Source organism: Anopheles merus, chromosome 3L, assembly GCF_017562075.2.
Source record: "Anopheles merus strain MAF chromosome 3L, AmerM5.1, whole genome shotgun sequence".
Taxonomy (NCBI): Eukaryota; Metazoa; Arthropoda; class Insecta; order Diptera; family Culicidae; genus Anopheles; species Anopheles merus.
This window is the reverse complement of record NC_054085.1, coordinates 485236-506394: the sequence shown is the minus strand read 5'-3', so window position 1 is coordinate 506394 and position 21159 is coordinate 485236. Positions and strand designations below refer to the sequence as shown.

The 21159-nt window shown below is 38.6% G+C and overlaps 3 protein-coding genes across 10 annotated transcripts; 2 read left to right on the top strand and 1 right to left on the bottom strand.

Moving 5' to 3' along the window:
• The first annotated feature begins 1694 nt into the window (after positions 1 to 1694).
• On the top strand, positions 1695 to 3869 carry LOC121599199 (SET domain-containing protein SmydA-8-like). Its single transcript, XM_041926816.1, has 7 exons — positions 1695 to 1931; positions 1996 to 2127; positions 2204 to 2759; positions 2837 to 2988; positions 3084 to 3178; positions 3248 to 3570; positions 3648 to 3869. Exons 1-7 carry the CDS (start codon positions 1876 to 1878, stop codon positions 3867 to 3869), a joined length of 1536 nt encoding a protein of 511 aa, XP_041782750.1. The 5' UTR covers positions 1695 to 1875.
• Positions 3870 to 3885: 16 nt separating this feature from the next.
• LOC121599201 lies at positions 3886 to 20614 on the bottom strand. Of its 5 annotated transcripts, XM_041926826.1 has the most exons (5): positions 20532 to 20614; positions 7437 to 7556; positions 6763 to 7346; positions 6443 to 6689; positions 3886 to 4098 (listed from the first exon to the last, which is right to left on the bottom strand). In XM_041926826.1, the coding sequence occupies exons 2-5, from the start codon at positions 7536 to 7538 to the stop codon at positions 3886 to 3888; spliced, it is 1146 nt and encodes a 381-aa protein (XP_041782760.1). In that variant the 5' UTR covers positions 7539 to 7556; positions 20532 to 20614. The 5 variants fall into 5 exon arrangements, with proteins under 5 accessions (XP_041782760.1, XP_041782756.1, XP_041782757.1 ...); XM_041926822.1 differs by having other exon boundaries at positions 6763 to 7556; XM_041926823.1 differs by lacking the exon at positions 20532 to 20614 and adding an exon at positions 16654 to 16982 and having other exon boundaries at positions 6763 to 7556.
• Positions 17066 to 20446, top strand: LOC121599200 (kelch-like protein 20). Of its 4 annotated transcripts, none has more exons than XM_041926818.1 (3): positions 17066 to 17193; positions 17556 to 17684; positions 19067 to 20446. In XM_041926818.1, exons 2-3 carry the CDS (start codon positions 17673 to 17675, stop codon positions 20321 to 20323), a joined length of 1269 nt encoding a protein of 422 aa, XP_041782752.1. In that variant the 5' UTR covers positions 17066 to 17193; positions 17556 to 17672; the 3' UTR covers positions 20324 to 20446. The 4 variants fall into 4 exon arrangements, with proteins under 4 accessions (XP_041782752.1, XP_041782751.1, XP_041782755.1 ...); XM_041926817.1 differs by having other exon boundaries at positions 17066 to 17476; XM_041926821.1 differs by lacking the exon at positions 17556 to 17684.
• Positions 20615 to 21159: the final 545 nt, after the last annotated feature.

Here is a 21159-nt window from a genome sequence, read left to right as displayed (position 1 = left end):
CTTATACCACACATTTTTTTAAGAATATCTCATGACAAAATATGTAACAGAGTAAACATAACCGGTGATTAGTTAAAGTTGTTGTATCGGATGCTAGTTTTGTAAGAAAATGACATCATTTGAGGAAACAATGTTCAACACGTCAAATATTACGTTTACTGAAGAATTAAAGTAAAGCTGGAAACATTAGCAACTGCAAACAATATGCATAATTAAAAAACCCGAGAAAATGTCTTTTTTTTTTGTTTAAAAGGAAAAATCCTACAGTATGGAGAAAGTCCTAATAAACACAGCTATAGTTATATTTCACTTAAAAGTGCGTATTCCATATCTCCAAACAAAAAAAGGATTGCCGGTTGGTGTAATATTGTGACATGATCAGAAATTTGGAATTGGAAGACATATTATGAAAACTGCGAACCGCGATGAATCCATTTGCCGTATAGGGTCGTGTCATTCTTATTCATTTATTGAAACGAAATTTAACAATCACAAAGATTTGAAGATATATGATTGAAATTAGATCACAACCATAGACGCATACCGAAGGTTGCCAAGAGTGTCCTGCCAAATGATGTCTCTTAAATTTTAAAAGTAATACGTAGAGAAAACTAATGTGCATGTTTAATGTTTAAAAAATAGGAAAAACCAAACGCTAAATTCTATGACATTAGCGAGTGTAAACAGCGTTGTAATTTTAAAGTTTGTTCTTTTTTCCATGCCTTGTAGTTATTTTCTTCTTGCTTTGTTATGCAAGTTCCAAAAGGAGAGCACTCTCAATATAACTGTAATCTATGTTTATTCATGTCTAAATAACATACAAAACAGAAAACCCGGATTTAAACAATAGGTTTTGGGCATCTGCTCTGGCGGAAGTTAACAAACAAAAATACAGCAACAATAGAAAATTACCATACAAGCGCATAATGAACATAAACAAACAAAACAAACAAAAAGTATGAGACCGAAAATTCCACAATTCTACAACATTTTATTAAATCATTACGTAAGCCGGATTACTTCAACCGATTAAGAAATTCGTGTTCCTTGAAGAAAAACGTTTTAAAAACTAAATTTTACAACAAACGGTTAAAAGATTTTAACATACTGCAAGTACCAAGCGCAACAGGATAAAACAAGGCGTATTCTGCTTTAATTTTATTGTTAAAAAAATCGATTGAAGCTTAACTTGCGCAACCATAAAAAGACAAATGAGAAATCCTGAAAAAATTAGCACGCAAACAGAGAGAATGAATAGAATAAAAAAAAACAATATATTTGAAAACCTATGTCACTTTTGTTGATGATTTGTGTATTTGGGTAGATCTTTACGGAACTGACATTGTAATTTCCGTTTTTTCCGTTGATTTTTGCTTAATGTTTTATTGTTACCTGCCGGTAGCCGATTTTTGGCCTTCTACCACTGGTTGTTAACACTAAAGTGTAATTTTAGTGGCTTTCTGCTACAAAGGTCAATTTTGCGTTGTAGTTGTTTTCGGCATCTCAATGCATTTGATTGTTTTACTTGTGTAATTATTTGAACAGTTTGTTTAATTTAAATACAGGTAATTTTAAGATTGTCAAATTGAGACCGTTAAGACAAAAGGCGGTTGCTATCTTGTCATAGCATGTTTGTACCTTCTGTCAGCTATAAATACCTGCTGGGTTGTAGAACATACAATATGCGCAGTCGCAGCACGTGTGAATCGCGATCACGGTCTACTGTTGCGTTTTCTTATTACGCCTGAAATGTAGAGCAACAGTAACAGCAACGAAACATACGAAAACATCTTTTACCGCAGCGTGTAGCAAATAACCGCATTACATACCTTTGTCTTCGGGTGAAAATAAGCATTTCTTGTTTTACGGGCAAGCATGGCGAACAATTTTGAGGACATATGCGAAATACGAAAAAGTGATCAGTTAGGCAGGCAAGCAAATGCTTTTTTCTCACACATGTAATGTTTATATTCTATGGTAGATTTTCGTTCGCAGGTTTCTGGTCGCCAATCGGGATATTAAACCAGGTGAGCTTATATTGGCCGAAGATCCAATTGTTGTAGGACCCTATTGGGATGCTGATATCAGCTGCCTGGGATGCCTTGGGCCTGCGTCGAGAACATGCAAGTAAGCACACTGCACAGTGTGTGTAGAGAAAAGCTAATATTAAATCCACACGTCTTATTCTTCTTGTATATGCTAGAGTGTGTTTAAAGGGGCCGCTATGCCGCGACTGTTCGCGACACGATCCAGTGGAGTGTCATTTTTATGAACAAGCCTCAAAATTGAACAAAAACTTTCTCTTCGATCACTTCAATATCATTACTCCACTTCGTTGTCTCCTGCTGTATCGTAGTGATCGAGACAAGTATAACGAGATGATGGCCATGGAATCGCATTTTGAAAGTCGCAGGGATACAGAAATTTGGCACATCCACAATCAGTACGTGGTTGAGCCGATGTTGAATGAAAAGGATTTCCAACAGATCGACGATCTCACAGTAACTGGAGAACTATTGCAGCGTATATGTGGCATTTTGGATGTAAATACGTTTGAGATACGCGGAAATATGGACAGCCAGGGAGTGCAGATGAATAATTTAGCTCGAGGGCTGTATCCGAAAACATCACTCATGACACACAATTGCCAAACGAACACATTGATTGCTGTCGATGGAATGTCTAAGCTACGATTATATTCGTCCATCGGCATCAAAGCAGGGGAATTGTTATGTTATAACTACACTCGGGTATTATTTGTAAGTTGGGTCGGATAATGGGCATCGGCAACAGAAACTAAAGCACCCCTTTTTCTTTTGTTTTCCATGTTTTGTAGAGCACATTTGAAAGACAAACGCATCTTAGAAAAGGAAAATACTTTATATGTAACTGTGCACGCTGCAGCGATCCAACCGAATTGGGCACCCATTTAAGCTCACTGAAATGTACGGCATGTGACGATGGGTTATGTGTTTTCCATCCAGAAACGTAAGTTAATTGTGAATATCCTGCGTAGTTGCTTACTTTCAATGGTTTTCTATGCTTTTATTGCTATACCATCCTATCGTTCGCTATCCAACCAGACCAAAATGGGAATGTCTTACATGTGGACATAAACTGCCTAGGGAGTATGTCAATCAGATCATGTGCGAGGCCAGAGACGATATTTCCAGTTGTGGTATGAGCTACAGAAGATATTGACCTATATGGGAATTACAATATAATGATATATTTTCTATACTTTCAGCTCTTGATAGTCGTAACCTGGAGAAAGTAATAGGAAAACATTCAAAAACACTCAATCCATACCATTCTCTTGTATTAGAAGCAAAGCAAAGCCTTGCCGGTGAGCTACGGAACATGTGCATGTCTTATGATATACACAACGTACCTCGTCAAGCCTTGAAACGCAAGCTGGAACTATGCGAAGAGATGCTGCAAATATTACGCGTACTGGATCCGGGTGTATCGAGATTAACGGGGATTGCTTTGTATGAATATCATGCAGCATTAGTTGATTTATCACGCCGCAACCACGACATAGGAGAGATCAAAACTCCTGAACTGCTGGTATTATGTGTTCGGTTTTTATTGTAATGTTTCAATATTATTTTCTAAATATGTATACATTGTTTATTTTACTGTAGGAACGCCTGAAACTGTCAGAAGCTGCTTTAAAGGAAGCTATAGGTATGTTAGTATTTGAGCATCGTACGACGCCAGAAGGTCAACTAACAAAAAAGGCCATGTGTGAGCTAAAAGAACTTCGCGAATATATACAAAAAGTACAAGCCATGCAAGAAGACGAACGTACGGATCGGCAAGTTAGAGGAAAATGTAACATTAATGCAGGAAAGTGTAAGAAATAACAGCACAGTGTAACGGCTACGATTGAATTATTGTTTGATCTATGATGTGAAGCATATCTTTCAAAATATGCGATCTGTTTTGGCAATCCGGTGGATGACAGTAAACACACTCTGTCAGAAGATTTTGTAGCATCTTCGAAGCTTCACCAAGCACTGGGAATGCTTCAGCATTACTCTCGTAATGAAGTAATCCTTTAGCATAATGTCCATTTAAATTTTCTAGCAGTAACTGAAATAAAAAATTGAAGCATAAAAAATAGATTATTTGTACAACATTTCACAGCAACGTGATAATGCGGAGGCACCTGCAGTTTTACCTTAGTAGTCAGTAAACTTAGAAACCTATACTGGGTTTTCCGAGTCATTTTCCAAAGTAAACAGCATTATGCATCGCTCGCGAGATGTTAAAATGACTCGAAACACCATGTTTAATGGTGTTTACATTGAAAAGTGACGAGAAAAATATTAGAAGACCAGTGGTATACTCTAGTAGAGGTTTGACATACGATTCATTTCACTCGGAGTCGGATGCAAGACAATAGGAATCAGTGAGTGCAACGAGAGCGCAAAGTCGGACTCATTGTTGCTTACGCAGCATTGGGTATGTGCAATATGTTGGTGCGAGTCAGAGTCTTCTGTAAGCCTATCGGAGTCGTTCGGGTCGACCCGTAAAGTGCTAATAGGTTCAGTAGGTTCAAGAATGCAAAAGCGATTCCGACTCGTTGGTGCAGCCGAGCCATTCGGGTCGAATCAGGCCAAAGTAGATTCAAGAGCCAATGCGCTGCACCAACGGGTCAGAGTCGCCTATGCTTTCTTGCATATGCTGCTCATTCGGATCGAGCATTCGGAAATCACTGCACCACCCACGGGTCGGAATCGATTCAGGTTGTCTTGCACCGAACACCGGGTCGGATCGTGAAATGAATCGTATGTTTCACCACTAGTACACTCACTAAGTGTCACTCAACCGGTACCCCGATCTCACAAAACCTTTCAACGTGAGTGTTTTAATTACAGCAAGAAAAAATGTAATTTTTCGAATCAAAATGCTCTAAAAATAAATGTACACAGGCAAGCAAAAAAACAATTTTTTTAGGGAATTAGAGCCTCTTTTACCTGCGGTAATCACTTGGGAAAGTATCTACATAAAACAAATATATAATGTAAGTATTGTGTTGGAAAAAATAAATTCACATATTTTAATTATGATTTCTAAATCTTTTTATCGAACGGATTTTTTTTGAATGCATAATAGACTCGTCTTCTTTGGCATGGCAAACCCACGGTGGAGAACATCAAAGAGAAACAAAGAGGATGAATGAAAAAAAATTTAAACAGATGAAAAATATAATAGAAAATAGAATATAATTACATGCACATAGAAATGAGCAAAAATGAAAAGTATCCAAGGCGTCATCCATCAATTATGTAACGCTAATAGGGGGGTGTCGTCAAACGTTACGATTTTTTACATGGGGGATAGGAGAAGTTTAACTTTTGTCACGTAACGCAAAATAACATTTATGTTTTTTTTTAAATAACAAATGAGTTAAAACGAGAATTCTTCTTGGTGACTTCATAACGTTATCGGTTATCCCGGTCTAAAAAAAACATCTCGCTACTTTGTATGTACTACGCAGCCGAATAGCAGAGGATCGTCGCAGTAACGTTGCATTCCGTTACTGCGACGACCACCGTTTGTTTTCGTCAGAGTTGATCATTCGTCGTAATTTTATAAATACATCGAAAATGCGGCCAAAACTCTTGCTAACATTACCGATTTTGTTCGTAATTTGTAGGACATGCGTAACTTATTAAACATCACATGTTATGTGAAATAGAATAATCAATTTGATGATGATACAACATCCAAAACCAGAGAAACATTGATGAAAAAAATGACATATTTATGAAGCAGTAGCAAGATGGCTGAATGAAAATCGCTTCTGATGATGATGATGCAAGTACATTGCAAACCGTGCTTAAAAACCGTGCATAAAAAATCTGATTTTGTTGAATAAACTAAGCTATATGAGGGGGGTGAGGTCCATCTACATAACTTACGTAGATTACGTTACATAATTTGGAAGAGAGGGGGCTTCTTACTTCGTTACAGTTTGTTAAACTAGAGGGGGAGGGGGTCCAAATTATGCAATTTTTGGGTTACGTAATGGATGGATAAGGCCGGTCTGGTGGTACAGTCGTCAACTCGTACGACTTAACAACATGCCCGTCATGGGTTCAAGCCCCAAATAGACCGTGCCCCCATACGTAGGACTGACTATTCTGCTATGGTAGCAATAAGTCACTGAAAGCCAACCTCACTTCATTAGTGGGTACAGGCAGGCCTTGACCGAAAACGGTTGTTGTGCCAATGAAGAAGAAGAAGAATTGATGGATAACGCCTAATGGAACTGGCTGCACGTGCGTTAATTCCGTTTAAATAAAGGAGGGATTGTTTTATAAATATATAAGATACATATTTATCCCACAATTTGTTCTGATTTTTTAGTTATCTTTCACTAATATAATAAGCAAAAATGTAGCTGGCAGTAAGGGTCTTTTACACTTACCTGGCATGTGGCAAACAAATTCAAATCACTATTTTGATAGCGGCAAACATCTTCCTGGACATAAGCAAAGCATCCGTTGCATTCGATTTTACTGTGCACATGATGCGTATTATTCGTAACAAATGTTTCCGCCCAGCTATCCAGTAAAATGACATTATCTAAATCGACGATGGATACGTACACTTGCTTGCTATCGTTTTTAACATTTACTACTACGTTATCTGGATTTATATCTGTTAAAAAAACACTGGTACCAATCATACATTAATTTCCTGCAGTACATTCCAATTCGTTTGAGTTTGACTAATGTTTGCACTTACCGAAATCCGTGTATTCCTTCCGTGAACTTAAATGCTGCCTTGATGAGTTCAGCAGCAATGCGCATACGAGTCACCAACGGAAAATCGTAATAATGTTCCAACGTTTTTCCTGCGTAGCTTTCAATAATGGAGAAGCCAAATGTGTGCAAAAGTTTTGGAACATAGAACGGCGGCCCATCGTGATAATTAGTTAACAGTTTGATGAGCAGCGGCTCTATATTTGTACGTACCGCAAGCAAGTTCCACAGCTCATTATCAGTCGATTCGAATAAGCTTAGAAAACGTTGCAAACTTTGCCGATTGTTTGTGGCTGGACAAAAGATGCATCCTTCAACCCTTGCACTATCAAGGATTGATGTCGTAATAAATTCTTTTGCTCGATCTACACTTCCATCGTGCTGTGCCCAACGGCAGTTTTGTTTTGTCAGTGAATAAGCGTCACAGTATTCTTGTAACAATTTTTCGATAGTGTTATCACGATTTAAATGTTTCATCACTGCTAATTTATTTTCCTGAACAATCGTACCAATTCTAGTAGTGTGTGAATTGAAAATGTTATTGATAATGTTGAATACATTATCATCCTGCAGTTTAAATAAATCATCAATTTTATTACACTCCATGTCACTTGAGACGCATTCCGGACAAAGTATGTTACGGTCGTAGTCACATACATTTTCCAATGGCCTTTTAGGGGTACTTTTTTCATTTGGTACATATTGCAAAACTACTGCTATGAAAAGAGTTACGAAATAAGGAAAGCGGGAAGATTCCATATTTTAGTGTGGTAAAACCTACAAAATGAAATAAAAAAATTGACTATTAGTATTAAGAAGGTATCTCAAATATCTTATCTCTAGGGGAAGGTAGGTAAACACGGACACTGTGGGTAAAATGGACACTTCTCATAAATGCATGAAAATCGTAATTTTCGAAAAATATTGAAAAAGAAAAACTAGAGGAAATATTGAAATAAGCGAGAAATGAAACACCGGTCAAAATAGCAGCCATTCGTTTTGCTATTACTCGCTCGACGCTGGTGAAGCTCTTCGCGAAACCTGATATCTAGTCACGAATTGGACAATTTTAATAAACGATAAATGGAAGCATTTATATGAAATCGTTCAGGAATAGATGAGAGATTCTATGGGATTACAAATATCAAAAAAGGTCAATCTTAAATGGAAAAAATGGCTTCACCTACTAACAAGTGCAGGGCTGTTACATAATCCCCGCCAGGCTTTTGAAATCCGCGCCAAAACTTAAACTCCGCGCTTATACGAAAGCAACACATATAATTGTTGAATCAGGGAATTTTTTGTTGAATCAGGAAACTACATTTTTCTGTTCTTCAACTTCCTTTTTCTTGCTGCTCAATCCTTAATCTGCATTCTTCTTTTCTTGTTTTTCTTTTTCAATTTTTTCGTTGTGTGTCTACCTAGCCAGTTTTGCTTTTAATCATAATTCCTTTGGTGGAATAAACTTTTCTACATCATTGTGGAAAATTGCATTCCATTGATTATGTTTTTTTGATGGTTGAAGAGTTCTTCTGACATACATGATCTTTTTTCTGTCATCACCAATTTGGAAGACGAGAAGCCTCAGCATTGGAATGGGAAATGGTGATGACAATTTGGAACAGTTTTTTGAGCTCAATGAAATTATGCTGCCGGAAAAGAACAGCACTCCAAACAGAAACTCCAAACCATCATTATAAGGTGGAAGGGAATGCTTCAAATTTTTTAGTACCACTATTTCTTCAAAAACAAGAACTTTGTCGAGTTTAAAATCGACCTTTTCAGCTAGTTTCAACATTTTTTCCTCTGCTTTAATGGAAAAAAAAACCTTTGTAGGTTTCATGTATCAAACGAGATGGTAAGATGGAAAATTCGTGGGGAATGTTATTCTCAAGCAAATATGTTATTCATTTTACCACATACTTTTTCATACCTTTTTTAACAGTGGTTATGACCTGTTCATTTGTCTCATACTTAGATAAATAACTGGGCAAAATTATCTCGTCAACTTTTTTTAATCCACTGTCTAAGTCCAAATGTTTAGTTTCAATAACAGTCTCTAGCTTTTCGACTTCATAAATTTTTGCTAACCAACACGACATAAAAGATTTTATATATTCGTAAATTTGAAAAAGTACGAAATCATTGGTTTCCAGAAATTTAATTAACTTTTCGGCATCACTGCACACCTCAATAACAAACCGAATTACGGACTTGATACCTATTATAGACAGTATCCTAACAATAATTTCTTCATAATAACTCATTTATTTCCTTTCCGAGTGACCTTTGGCTTTCAATGCAAAAAGTTCGTCTATGTTCGCTAGTAGGACCAGCGTGCATTGCCTAACATTACCCAACGTGTTTCAACAAATTTTACGAACTTTTTTGGTTTTTCCTTGCAACTTTTTTCGAATACTTCCCATTTGGATGGTACATCAAAATAGTAGTAAACTACCTTCGCCAACTCAGATACCTCAATCCCAAACTCTTTCAAGGCATACTTAACAGCAGGTGTGTCAAACAGACGGCCCGCGGGCCGCATGCGCCCTGCGTCGATTTTGAATGCGGCCCCCATTAATATTTTGAGAATTGCTTAAAGCACTGCAAATCAAAAATCTGTTATTACTATTTGTCGAAGTGTATTCAAATTTTTAGAGAAGAACAGTCATTTTGTCGCTATATTCTTCGAAATTAACATTAATGTACCCATAACATCTAACAAACTTATTCTACACGTACGTACAGAACAACCGAAACCCTTAAGAAACATTATATCGAATGCAACCTCAGTCGTATTATGTTTCGATAAAATTCTGAATATTAGCATAATTTTGTGCAGAATCAATTGCACATTTTATATGGAAAAACAGATTTGTGTCAACTGTCTAGAAACTAAATAGGAATGAAAATAACTTGATACACACACTTGGAAACTTCGCAACAACTAGTGATAGATTATCGGAATTGCATCCACGGCTCAAAACCATTTCCGATCTTAGCTTTTCCGACTCCGATTCCGGTTAAATCAAACCAACAGATCCGCTCGTTGCCATCCGAAGCGTATAGAGCCGTCCAGAGCCATTCGAAACCGTTGAAGTCATCGGTAGTCGCACGGCTAGTTTGCAGTCAGAAATGGCTCTGGTCGGTCTCACCGATTTTGACAATCTCAATGCCTCCGACTGCCGAGTAAAGGCTTCAGTCGGCTCCGAATTGTTCCGTACGGATCTGCACGGCTGCGACCTTAGAATGTTAAATTTTTTGATGTTCGATTGGATCCACTTCTGTTTTTTTTTCATAACCATGCCACCATAAAAATGTTAGGCTGGAAATAGACGAACCGAGATCGTCGCGAAAATCGCGTATGACTTGAGCTGTCAATTCTGTTATAAAATCTGACAGGTAGGCGAGATAATCGCGGTTCGTGTATCGAGCCATCCGAGGTCTGGTGATGATTGAATGTGCTAAGATAATTGTTTTAATCAACTTGCGAATCAAATTATTTATTTGAGCGTTTCTACATACACCGAGAATGCAGCTGAGAAAATAACTGACAGCATACTTTGACAGCGACTGACAGCATTTTCGGTGAGAGAATTCTCCTCGGCATGCAAAGAACGATGAAGCTGAGAAAAAATTAAATTGGTAGTTTATAGCGATCGATCAATTATAGTTTGCATTTTTGCCGTTAAATAATCGTAGAAATATTATTAAAAAGTAAAAGAAACTTTTTTGACTTCATTTTAGCGATTAAAATGGATTTTTTCAACATCATTTAAAAAGTCTCATCTCGGCGCTTTTCGGAGCTTCTACACACACCAGTGTGAGAAACCGGTTGTCAATTCTCTCACAGCCATCTCTCAGCTGCAGTCTCGGTGTATGTAGAAACGCTCTTTCACATAGTTCAGCAAAATAAAATACAAAACTCGTTTCTCGACATGAGTTTTCACACAAACCCACCAGAAAAAGTAAAAATAATCGGTTCTCGTTACCGCGAAAATCTCAGCAATACCAAAGTTTGGTATCTCTGCGAAACAGCAGGCGCGATTAGAGGCGCGGAAGATTTGACAGCTCAACTGTTCTACAACTGTTATAAACAAGGCGCGAATTTCGCGGTACCGCGACGATCTCAGTTCGTCTATTTCCAGCCTTAATATCTAATGTTTATGACTCATTGAAAGCGATTGTAACCAAGTTGAAATTATTCGTACCCCCATTCTACAATATGAATTAATGTACTTTCCAACCTCCCCAAAAATCAAAACCAAAATGAAATGATTACGCTTAAGATAGAGGAATTTAGATTAAGGATTCAAATAATCGAAATGCCGAAGCCCTGCAATACATAGCTTATTAATAGATTAGCTCACAAAGTCCATTCCTCAATTTGCAAATCATTCAAGACGCTTCAACTGCCAAAAAATATTTGCCGACCTTTGTGGGATCACACACCACGAATCTTCGTCAGATAAAATTATCGTAATTTACCAAAATGTTTCGTATAATACGAGTTTTTGTTATAAGAAATGAATATACCACCACTTGGAACTTGGAAATTTGTGAAAAGTAATGTTTAAACTTTTAACTTTTAAACTAAAAACAAATATAATAAACTGTGCAAGAAATATACTCCCACCACGTCGTGGCAACACCAAATCTGGCTGGTTCGACGATGAATGCAGACAAGTGACCGAACGTAAGAATACTGCATACCGAGCAATGCAGCAACGGCATAGAACGCGGGCATGCGCAGAGGAATATTCACGGCTCAGACGCGAAGAGAAAAGAGTTCACCGCTCCAAGAAGCATGCTTTGGAAGAGCAAAACATGCGGGAACTCGAGCAAACCAGAGAGGCGTACGGACCGACACGAAAGTTTTACCAAGCGATAGCAGGTTACCGAAACAACGTTGTACCTAAGGTAACCTGCTGTCGCAACAAGGATGGAGATCTGGTCAGTAACCAGCCAGAGGTCCTCTCGCGGTGGGCTCAGTACTTTGATGAATTACTCAATGACCAGTTTAGCGAACAGCTAGAAGCGCCACTAGCAGATGGTGACATGCTTCTGCCACCTAGCATAGAAGAAACACGAAAGGCTATCCGTCGGCTGAAAAATAACAAGGCACCCGGAACCGACGGAATTGCAGCCGAACTGGTCAAGAATGGAGGTGCACGACTAGAAAACCAGATTCATCAAATTGTTACCGAGGTGTGGGATAGCGAATCGATGCCTTGTGATTGGAATCTCGGCATCATCTACCCCATATACAAGAAGGGAGATAGGTTGGACTGCAACAACTACAGGGGTATTACGGTGTTGAATACCGCCTATAAAATATTCTCCCTGATCCTTGTCCTCGAGGATCGCCTTGTCCCGCACGTCGAAGAGATAATAGGAAATTATCAAAGAGGATTCCGAAACGGAAAATCAACCACTGATCAGATCTTCACCATGCGGCAGATCTTGGAGAAGATGGCTGAATACAGACACGACACATACCATCTCTTCATTGACTTCAAAGCCGCATATGATAGCATAGCCAGGGTAAAACTGTATTAAGCTATGAGCTCTTTTGGAATCCCGGCCAAACTGATAAGGCTAGTTAGAATGACTATGACCAACGTCACATGCCAGGTGAGGGTGGATGGAAAACTCTGAGGACCTTTTGCTACCACCAAAGGTCTGCGCCAGGGGGACGGGCTTGCTTGTCTCTTATTCAAGTGGAGACTACGGGAACCATCTTCTATAAGTCAACCCAGATCCTGGCATACGCTGATGATATAGACATCATTGGTCTGCGGCTCTCCTATGTAGCAGAAGCCTACCAAGGGATCGAGCAGGTGGCAGAGAGCCTCGGATTGTAGATAAACGAGGCAAAGACCAAACTGATGGTGGCAACATCAGCGGGCCCGCCAACAAATAATCAGAATCTACGTAGGCGTGACGTGCAGATAGGTGAACGCACTTTTGAAGTCGTCCCACAATTCACCTATCTTGGGTCAAAGGTCAGCAACGACAACAGCATGGAAGCTGAGTTGCGCGCAAGGATGCTGGCTGCCAACCGGTCATTCTATAGCCTGAAAAATCAGTTCACCTCCAAGAACCTGTCGCGACGGACGAAGCTGGGACAATATAGTACCTATATAGTACCAGTACTCACATACGCCTCTGAGACATGGACACTGTCCAAATCTGACGAAACCCTCTTAGCCGCGTTCGAGAGGAAGATGCTCAGAAGGATACTTGGCCCCGTATGTGTGGAAGGACAATGGAGGAGCCGCTATAATGACGAGCTATACGAGATGTACGGCGACCTCACTGTCGTACAGCGAATAAAGCTTGCCAGGCTCCGGTGGGCTGGCCATGTTGTACGCATGGAAACGGACGACCCAGCCCGTAAAGTCTTTTTAGGCCGTCCACAAGGACAGAGGAGGCGTGGTAGGCCCAAATTGAGGTGGCAAGATGGCGTGGAGGCGTCCGCCATTAAGGCCGGGATAACGGACTGGCAGACGAAGGCGCGAGACCGTGAGCGGTTTCGGACACTCCTGAGGCAGGCCAAGACCGCAAAGCGGTTGTAGTGCCGGATAAGTAAGTAAGTAATGTTTAAACACGTTATATTAGAATTTTTCTCTTGATCTGCCGAAAAATTACAGGACAATATTTTTGTAATTCATCCAGCGATGGATAGCTTGGATTCCTTGAAAAAGATACGCAACAGGCTGCTAGACATCCCCTACCTCAGTGAAAAAGTGTGGTTGAGCGATATTTTCTAACAGACCTGCCGTTTGAGAACGCGACTAATGAAAATTTTGATTTTCCTATTTTAATAATAAGGATAAAAGAAATTGCATATGACGTTAATGTACTATTAAACTTTTTTTTAATAAAAAAGAGCACAATGAAATATAACATCGCAAATTTGTAAATAAGAAACAATTCCAGATTTGAAGCGAGGAGCATACAAAGTCAATTTGTTTAACAATAATGATTTTAAACAGTATACTATATAAATATTGGGGTATATTTTTTATTATCAACTATGCGGCCCGCGAATCACTGAAAATCTGTACTTGCGGCCCTCTGATGAAATGAGTTTGACACAGCTGCTTAACAGCATTGTGTATGATATGGGCTGGACATGATCCTGTGTCAACTAGCTGGAATTCTCTTTCACGAATCAGCTTGCTGTTCATTTGCGCTCAAGGCATTGGTTGACTTTTGGGCCATCCCTGCTTATCATGACAAGGTGGTCTAAAGGGAGTTTAGCAGCTTCCAGTCCTTTGAGAATTTTGCCCAGAAGAATATCAGCTTTACCGAGAAAAGCGGAATTCAGATGGAAGAACATCAGCTTCGTCAGGTGACTCGAAAAATATTCCACCGTCACTTCCATTTTCTTGAGTCTGTTGTTTCATTAGGTCTCATCGAACAACAGCGAATAATACTCTCCCCGTACATCCTTCAAGAAAAGGTCCCTGAAGAATGGTCCGATAGCGTAATTGACCATATCGGTCATTTTCTGCCGATACAAACTGAACCCCTTCAAATCATTTGGCACTATCGCGCGTAACACCTTGGTGTCCTTTTCAGCGGAGTTGAACGATTCATTCTTCACTACTGCGTGTATGGTCCAAATAACCTCTTTTTCGAGAATACCTCCGTCTCGGAAACCTTCTCGAGTTTTTACCAAATAATGACGATGTTGTACATAATTTTTTTTTTATTTCCGCAAAATCCGCGCCGATATAGAGTAAAAACGCGCGAAATCGTACCTCAAATATCATACCAGCGCATCCAGGAGATCACCGCGATCTCTCTCTCTCTCTCTCTCTCTCTCTCTCTCTCTCTCTCTCTCTCTCTCTCTCTCTCTCTCTCTCTCTCTCTCGCTCATATGCGTTGTAAGTTTTACATGAGCACCCAGTTTGAGGCAATACAACCTATGTACAACACATTGTAACGCTGTACGAAATTGCTGCAGCGCCAAACATCAATTTAACACAGATTAAACTTTACTATTCATTCTATTCTCTTCCAAATTGAGAACAACAAACTCACTTTTTTTTTTACAATAACAAGCATTTCTTTTCGGTTGTCAAACTGTTTCGTTACGGTGGGTTTTTGAAGTGTCTTATAGTGTGTGACAGCGGCCTTAAAGGAAATTATGTTGAAAAATTACAATTTTAGCATTACGTTATTGATGGCAATAATTCCTCAATTAGAGTTTTGTTTGATTTGATAAGTTTAATCTGTTCATTTTTTTCAATTTGATGTTTGCCACTGCAGAAGCATAACAACAACATAATTGCATTGACAGATAAAATCGAGTGTGACGATCCAACGGAATAAAAAAAGTAATTTTGTCGTACGACGAAATCGCACGCCCGACGTTATCTGTCAAATCTCATATAAACTTCGTCTGATAACATCGCATCGGATGAACGATACAACCACCTTAATTATGCTTTGAAGTTTTCATATTCAGTAGAACGTCGATTATCCGGGCAGCTCGGGACCGGACGGTTTCATGGTTTATCGATTTCTACAGATAATGATCCAAGAAATGTCAAACTCATATAAAAATTATAAAATCCAATAGTAATTCATGAATTAATAGTTCAGTAGAACATAATAGTAATTCATTTTGAATTAATAGACAATTCATCAGTAGAACATTATTCTAATTAATAACTATAGATTTAACAACTGTTCAAGAACAAAAAATGAACCTCTAAAATATCATTAGACACTAGAAAGCTAGATTAAGCTGCACAAAACCCGGTCATTGACTATCAGTAGAACGTCGATTATCCGGGCAGCTCGTTTCGGTTTATCGATTTCTACAGATAATGATCCAAGAAATGTCAAACTCATATAAAAATTATAAAATCCACTGGTTTTAATAGTAATTCATTTTGAATTAATAGACAATTCATCAGTAGAACATTATTCTAATTAATAGCTGTTCAAACGGACACTTGCACAGACTATCGCTGCAAACGTTCGCCTCGATTGAACAGCAGTCAAATTAATGCGAACGGTTAAGCCGCCCGCCGATTAATCCGTCCCCGGATAATCGACGTTCTACTGTAGTACATTATTAGGCCAATAGAAAAGCCGCTACAGATTCATAACTCGAATCACACGTGGTATCCCTCTTTAAATCCGTTTTGGATGTTTGAAATATATATTAATTTTGTTGTAATATTGTAAATATCCAGTTTCTTGTATTGTTGGCAGAAGCCAACTTTCAAGTCGATATACGCGTTCAATATTGTTTGACGATTATCCATTTTCTATTTCATAAATGTTGCTATTGAAGAATATAAATTTGAAAGTAAATAACACACATATAAGTTTTATAAAGGCTTTGGGTCTGGCTAACCTCTTTCGTCTTTTTACTGTAGGTAGATGAGTCCGTTTCTGAACCCAATTCCAAGGTTCTCTTGTAAGAATATTAAATTCTAAATTTAAAAAAATATTCATTTTAAACTAACACTTGTAGCCAATAAATACTTATTTGTTGCATCCACATATTGTCTTATTCATCAATTTCGCTAGTCGTGCAATAGTTTTCTTAGACGTTGATGTCATGAAAAACGCACATTGTTACTGTTTAATTGTTTACTGTTTTTTTTTTCTATGTAATGTAACATCCACACATGCGAGCATTGTCGCAGAAACAGCTGATAACGATAGTACTGATTTCACACATACTACGTTACACGTGACGTTTAAACGCGCGCAACCAAAATAAAGATAATTTAAATTGCACCATCAGAAACAATTCGAGCTTAAGTTTACATTTGAGTGTTTGTGATTCCTTGATTGTTATACTTTAACTGATGCTATTAGCAGAACACAAAATATTTATACACACATTTACATATTTTTGGTCTGAATCTCTTTGTAGGTCAGCAACGAAAACGTAAACATCAGCCAGATGTAGTAGTGTGGCAAATAGCAACATGATCAAAACAACAGCTACAGTTCGTATTCAGTTTTGACACAATCAACTAGCGAGACAAATAATATTCTCTTAGTTTATTAATCACCAGCTGGTGATTACGCATTTTGCCACAAGTTTGCCACTATTCATCCAATATTACAACACCTCTGTTGCATATCTTTTACACAGTTATTCCCTTATACGTATGCGTGCGATCGGTTTTATTAGTGTGCGTAGGATTGTTGCAACGGGTATCGTATCGTTTCGTTCTATCAAACCATCGGCAATCCTACCAACACACACAGCGGTTCTAACGCGTGCTGTAGAATTATTTCTGTTTAGTAGCCCCAACAACCGTACCAGCCAGCAGAGTGCGCCGACGTCGTATTTGCGTCGTCAGCGCGGTACAAGCAGCAAGCAGAAACATAAAATCATTTTCACTGCATCCGGTGCTGCAAAACGTCTGTGCTGGTGGGTAGGATACAGTTCCGTCGATTATTTGATATGTGCAAAACAAAAATTGTGTTATTACGTGCTATCCGCTACAGTTCAATCTTTCAACATTGAGTTGCACAAATCCTATGTAACATCTTCGCGAGTCGCACAATTACCCATCTTAGTTTACCAGCGGCCATTCATTCTTTAACAAAGCTGTGTTTCAGTCTATCGTGCTTACCTGTGGACGATAGCTATGGCTTGGCTATAATATATAAATCGTAACATAAGTTGTGCTACGGTGTGTCAACGAGGCAAGGTTCTTATTGACAGTGTTACGATCTTACATAATCCAAGTTTGTGAACAACAATTGATTTTTCTCGTTCTGTCTGCGTAGCTGCTGCCTGCATGGCGGTGGAGATTGAAGCGTCGGCCGAAACGAAAAGTTTGTGTTAAGTGTAAGCAAAGGGTTCTATTTGCTCCATTCATTTAGCATCTTGAACATCGTGACAACATGTGTTCCCAGGTAAGCCTTGCCACACAACGACAACAACAACACATATAGAATAAGTTATGAAAAAACGAAGAACAATCATTTCCAAGCCAAGTATAAACCTAGACGTTTTCCGTGCAGTAAAAAATTAAAACAAGCACAGGCTCCTTGACGCTGTAAATCCCCCCGTCGAAAAGCGACGCCGGATCAATGAACAAACTAGCGGTGATCGCAACATGCAGAGCATCAGCGTTGGATGGAATGGAGTTCAAGTTCAAGTTGTACAGGTTTTGGTTCCTCTCGCTTCGTCCATGATTGCGTGAATACGTTACACAGCATGTCTGTGTTTGCTTTTTGCTGTGTATCAAGGCAAGGTTATGGCTACCGCTCGTGGATACAGATATTGAATACATAACTTCCCACGAGAACGGCTGCATATGGCTGGGTACATGTGCCTTCAACAACAAATGATGATGGGTTTGCGTACAGAAAAAAAGAACTGTATCACCTTCTGGAAATGGTCGCGTGTATGGGAGGCACGGCAGTTCGAATACCTGCACACCGACTAAACTTGATCTGCTCTGCAACAAGAAAAGAAGTTGATTACGCTTAGGTATCATTGGACATTGACCTGCCAAAGCTATTCTTCGTTGTTTCGCTTATACGCGTTCATATGTTCTACGCTTATCCATTATTAGGACGTAGCCAATGGGCGAACCTGTTCCCAGTTTGACAATCATTAATTGTGTTGCTTAAAGTTTTTATTCACCTAATGGCAAGCAATAATAATTATATATACATTATTTTTCCCTGTTAATTTGTATTTATAATGCACAATACAGTTGTCCATAAATTAATTGATTTTTCCAGCTAGCTAGTAGGTTACTATTGTGAATAGTTATAACAATCTTAACCCATTCAGTAATTAGACCCAGGACGACCCAACGGGCCTGAATTATCTTCCCTTGCTTACTTTTATGTCATTTGGTTTGTTATGGGTGTTTGCAACTTCTAAAAATCTTGATACTGTAAAAGGTTTAATTTGGAATAGAATTGAAGGCGAGCTCATAATAACGCAAATATTTACTTGTGCTCAGAGGTTCTTCTACTTGCAACACTGCTCAAGGGTTGACAACAATCAGAAATGTTGTTTAATCTTCGCTAATCCTTTTGTCTACATGAACGTGGGGCACGGATTTTCAACCACTTCAGTTTTACGGTAGGAACGATTAGTTAAAGCCTTGCAATTACTTTATATCAAAGCACACTGAATTTATCGTTTCAAATGATGGTTGATCATACGGGATGTTATGAGAAGAAAACATGAAACACAAATGAGAATGAGTAGTTGAACATGAATCACAAATGAACGTTTGTTAGATAATGATTTTGTTTTTGATATCTCGTTCCTACAGGGTGCATCCGTACAAGTAGTGTTGGAAAATCAACACACTGATTTTGGGCAACGGTTCAACGAGATGCGGAAAAAGAAACACCTAGTCGACTGTTCATTCAGCGTAGATGAAGATGTTTATCATTGCCACAAGCTTATCCTGTCAGCCGCGAGCCCAGTTTTCGAAGCCATGTTCTACGGGGCACTCGCCGAAATGCAGACGGTACAAATAGCGGATATCAATTCCAGAGTTTTTGAGCGCATGCTGGATTACATCTACGTTGGAGCAGTCGATTTTGATGGCATACAAAACATTGAGGAGCTGTTGGAACTGTATTATTGCGCAGAAAAGTACATGATTGATAGCTTGCACGAAAAATGCGTCAACTACTTCGGAAAGAACATCAAACCAAACAACGTGCTGAAAATATTAGACATAGCGTACAGGATGAACTTGGACGATATTATATACTCATGTATGTGTGTGTTGAAACACTTTTTTTCATCAGGAATGAGCTTGAGTAACATCATCCTAGAAAGAAGCCACCATCTATCAAAAAATTGTGTCGATCTGATACTGGAAGATAATTTTGAAGTTAAGGATAATATTATATGTATGATACGTGCCTGGTGCATTACGGAGTGCGAACAAAATCGGTTAGAAATCAACAGTGATAGTATGAAAACAGTTCTGCAAGATATTGAATTACCCGATACATTGAAAGACACGATTGTTGGATGCAGTTTTACCAACTTTACACCTATTGCAGGCGACAATACAGGTTGGATACCTGTACAACGCATCCATTATAAAGCAGTTAGTCCACTGATTATCGGGGATGAGATGGACTTCGAAGCCAATATTAGTACGAACCGATTTATCGTGATAAAATCGCTAAGCCTGAACAGTCGGCTTCTTCCACAGCTAAAAGTATCGGAAGTGCGACAGGAGACGTACACAGAAAAACTAACTGTTGAAATTTCTTCTAAACATAGCAATGATCGGAAGAAGATCTATCATAAGGAACACCTTATCTGTGATGTTGCATTCAATGATAGCCTGCAACTGAGCTTGACCGAACAAATTGTCTTCTTTCCGGATGTGATATACATTATCCGTATTAAATGGGACCCAGATAGTCTAGGCTACGAATATCCTCGCTCCATCCTTTCTGCGTACGGCAAATGCAAGCAGCTAATGGTGAATTTTAGTGAAAATATGTATCTGCAAAATTCCGGCAGCTTACTAAATGGCATAGTTTGCAACCTTTACAAGTGAATTCTCCGCAAAGTAGCTAATCTCCACTAGATGGTCGCATTCGATACGATAGTACTGATAATTAAAATCATAAAAATGATTCAAATAAAACTGTAAACCAACGCACTTGGTTTTTGAAGCAAATTTATCGATTACTATCTTTTTTATAATGACGTTGGACTATATTAAGCTTCTCGTATGTTACGAGATTATATTATATTATGCTTACCATATAATTTGAAGTGAAAGAAACGTTAAGATTGTGTACAAAACATGCACCGCAGATTTTAGAATTTGTTTGCCTACGACGCTTCCGACCTATGGAACAAAATTGAATGTAAACAAATGAACGTCATTACGACTGGACCAAGGTTTGTATATTCCTGTACAGTGCGTGCAATAACAGTATGTAAAAAATATATATTGTTGTCACACAGTCGTTTTAGGTTCCATTCAGGCTGATTGGCTTTGGACATTTAGACTTTGTTTGGGTTAAACGACTGGAAACTCAAATGTCAATAGAAAAAAATGAAAGCTCCATAGCTTCACTGGTTTGCTCAATAGATGGTGTATTAAAACTCATCATTATATTGCTGTCCTTTTCTTGTAATGTGTTTTGACAAGCTTCATCTAATTATAACCTATATAGCCTTCTAACTTTCCGAGCAAAATCAATATTGAATGGTCATGTGGTCAGATACATGGGTATCAACACCATCGACCATTATTCAAATCTCACTTGCTTCTGTACTAATGGTTCACAATGGAGTTTAGTATTTAGGGCGGTGGCAGCGCACATCGGATGCGATTTTAACGGACGAGATTTATATGGAATTTGACAGATAACGTCGGACGAC